Genomic DNA, 3608 nt, shown 5'->3' with positions numbered 1-3608 from the left:
TGTTCAGTATGTTGAAGGACATAACTAAAGATTATCTCGGTGATTACTCGATGATCAGTCCCTCTGTCCATCTCTGCCTCCTGTGTTGCGCTGGGCTTACAAAAACACATTTGTGGTTTTACAATATGACATGTAAACAATAAAAATCCACGTCGACCAATTTTTATAGTTAATGTCAAAGTGACAGTGAATATGTCAGTTATAGTTTCTACGTTCACGCTTTTTGTCAGTTTTCCACCAACAATGATGAAGCTGACTTTGAAGGCCTCGTGGATGGAAGGACCGTGAGTACGAGCTGCCGCTCCCTGTGCGCTGAAGACAAAGTTTCGTTCTCCACCCAGCGTTCACGTGGCTGCTGCTCGTAGTAATATTAACATTGTCCGTCTTTATTTCAGTGTCTGGCGGTGTGGGAGTCGTTCCTGGTGTCACAGAGAGCAGAGGCCAGCGGAGGCCAGGAAGACGTTGCTTAAAATGTGGAGTTCAAAGGTCGACGCCGCCCCCAACCCCCACATGACACACACCGCTCTCTCCAGCAAAACCTTCAGATGTACGAATGTACCACTGCCCACTGCTTTCTGTCTCTGCTCCTCTGACAGCAAACTGCTGAATCCCAGTCTGACCATTCCAACATTACTAAAACCAGCACTGTAATCCACACACATGCACCAACCGTGTGATTGGCACAGGTTCTCTGTGTCGTTGTTGTGCTGCACGTTCCCTACAGTGGCGGCCACAGCTAGCAGCTGGCTCCTGTGTCAGGTGACAAGGATGCCCTCAGGTGTCCTTCGGTAACTCGTGGATTTGGCAGCAGGAGGCGTTTTCACACAAAGCAGGGACGATCAGGTAGAGCCTCAGAACATCCTGCTCAGTGATTTTGCCACAACAACAAAGTTGAAGTTTAATTTGTAATAAATGGTACATTGATACTGATTTCTACTTTAATATTTAAAGTTTATAATGAAATTCTGATGTTTATTAGTCTTTAGTGATGCAGTAGTTTTAGTAAGTTCTGAATTGTATAGAAGTGATGGTAGACAACAACAGACACACGGCTCATGATGGTGACGATGAGCCTGTGGCAGTCGTATTTGCTACATCAGCCCGACGTTGTTGTGCAGATTCACCAAAGAGTCGTGTTTCCTCACAGCTGCTGCTGTCTGCACGTGTGCAGCAGCGTGTTTAAGCCAGACGGGCATCTCGTACTGAAGCGACCAAAGGATCTGTGAGCTGAAACGTAATCAGTCAGTAATTGAAAAGCAAAGCTGTTTTCAGGCTCCGTCTTTACTCACCTGCTTCTGTCCTGTTACTATCAATCATTAAGATGAGGAAATGATGGGTTTGCAGGAAACATCCATACATAGCACTACAGTTTTACAGCCCTGTGTTAAAATAATAATAATGATAAAGCGTCAGTCTTTTGGAGATTATAAACGTGATGGTCTGAGTCATGTGTCCATGCTAATGGTAACAATAGTGAACCAGAGACATAAAAGCACAGCTGCGATGAACTCGTCAGTGACCGTCTACTTTTATCAAGACGAGCTACTGAAAGTTGAAAATCTGACTCCTTATTGCCAACTTCGACTGCAGGTGGGGAGACAGCTCTCTGCCAAAGTTATGCACCAAACAAATGTCTCACATTTCATTAACAAACCTCACGTGTGATGCAAGTTGAATCAGATGCATGTGAGCTGCAGACAACACTGCTGGAGACGTCTGGAAGCTTTAGTCAAGTTTACTCATCTGCACTACAGCAGCCCCGTTCCAGCTGTTCCACCCACCGTTTCATACTGTGGACCTTCTGCTCACTGCTTTTATCATTGTGAAAAATAATATGTAATAACACGATTTGAGATACTGACAATAAAGACTGATGTGACGCTACAGAGTTTGTCTTCTTTTTGGAGTGTAGAGCAGCAGCAGCAGGAGTTCTGTTGGGTCATCAGTCGGTGGACCGTCCATTGACAGCATGGTCCCTGCATCATCTGGGCGTGCTCCTAAGTAGTTTTGTTCTCAGCAAATTAAAATGCATATCAATAAAGATTTTCAGCGTGAATATTCAGTTCATCGCGATCCGGTGTGTGATTTTAGTTTAGACATGCTGCCCGTATCACTGAGGGAAGACGTGCAGGTTCAGTTCCCTGCATGCTCTCATCTCACATTGCTGGAGTTGCAGCATATTGAAGATTAAACCAGTCAGCAAAGTTTGTTTCATTGTGAGCAGGCCACAAGCTGAGGTGATGCCTACTTCTGTGTCATCAGGCTGGAGCAGCATCGCACATGAATGACTTTCCTGTGTTTAAATGGAAACATGTAACACTGAGAGTGCTGATGATGTACAGATGAAGTCAAAGATTGATGTCTTCCTGCTCCTGACTTGTGAAGTTTTTTAAATATAGTATAGATCTCTGTCACCCTTCCTCTGACGATGTCATGATGAATTAGCAGGGCCCTCTTCCTCTCCGTAGCAAAGTCATTGCCCCTGATCGCAAGCAAGTAGTTATCGAACTACTTTTTCCATGCAGCAAATGGAATTTTCGGTTCGCCCGGACAATCCAGGAACACAGCCGGGGGTTGCAAAGAGAGCAGAGCCATAACTTAATCACCACTACTCTCGTCGCCACTTGTTGTGTGGTGTTAGTTCAGCAGGCATTACACACACACGCAGGTAGGAACAGAGGATCACCGGAGATAACTCCTTTCTTTCTTCTTTTTTCTTTCAAAATACCACCACGACAACAACATACTCACTAGCGCCCTCTAGCGCATCTGGTAAATGCATCTACAGAACAAATGCAATAGTATGTGGACACAACAAGTGCTGAGTATGTTTCAGTTTCAGTTCCAAAATATCCTCGTTAAAATCAGATTTATTTTATTTTTTTGCCTGTCCCGTTTAGCTCTTTTGCCATCAGAATTATTGTCTAAAGCAGGGGTGTCAAACTCAAATACACAGTGGGCCAAAATTCAAAACTGGAACAAAGTCGCGGGCTAACGTTAATATTTATTGAAAAAAAAACTTCCTCCAGATTTAAGGATGAATCTTTTCTTATGGACTCAAATAAGTTTTGCTGGAAAACTGAATATGGAACAAGCAAAGCTTAATACTGTATAATACCAGTAGGCCTGCTCTGATAGTAATTTGGTATGGCTTCACAGGCCAAATGTAATTAGGCTGCGGGCCAAATTTGGCCCGCGGGCCAGAGTTTGACACCTATGGTCTAAAGGCAAAGAAAGATGCCCAACGGATTTATTTGCTAAATACGGGACAGATTTGACTGGGGAAAAGAAAGGGGAGAAAGAAAGAGGGAAAGAAAAACAGCGGGGAAGAGGGACGGGGATAAAGGGCAAAAAACCCCAAAAACAATAAAATAAGCAGACAAAAAATACGTATATCAATCACCTGGATCACCTGTTGAGAAAGAAAAAAAGAGCAATACAATAAACAACATCACGATGATCTATGGGAATATAACAGTAAAAACTAAATATTAAACATTATTGTGCAGCACGTAAGATCAACAGAACACAGTGTGCTTTGAGGTAGGAGCCAAAAAGGGTGTAGTTTGTGGGTGTGATCACCCGTGTGTACACCTGTGAGCATGGAC

The 3608-nt window shown here is 43.7% G+C and overlaps 1 protein-coding gene across 1 annotated transcript in view; it reads left to right on the top strand.

Moving 5' to 3' along the window:
• snx7 (sorting nexin 7) overlaps positions 1 to 1884 on the top strand; it is a 40197-nt gene extending 38313 nt beyond the window's left edge. Inside the window, exon 9 of the mRNA XM_005751443.2 lies at positions 396 to 1884. Within this exon, the coding sequence (XP_005751500.1) occupies positions 396 to 470 (75 nt within the window). The 3' untranslated portion in view covers positions 471 to 1884. The remainder of the gene's footprint in view (positions 1 to 395) is intronic.
• Positions 1885 to 3608: the final 1724 nt, after the last annotated feature.

The sequence above is a fragment of the Pundamilia nyererei genome, unplaced genomic scaffold (genome assembly GCF_000239375.1).
Source record: "Pundamilia nyererei isolate P.nyererei 1_Seehausen unplaced genomic scaffold, PunNye1.0 scaffold00311, whole genome shotgun sequence".
Lineage (NCBI taxonomy): Eukaryota > Metazoa > Chordata > Actinopteri > Cichliformes > Cichlidae > Pundamilia > Pundamilia nyererei.
Note: the sequence above shows the minus strand (reverse complement) of the source record. Positions and strands in the feature narration are given on the sequence as shown.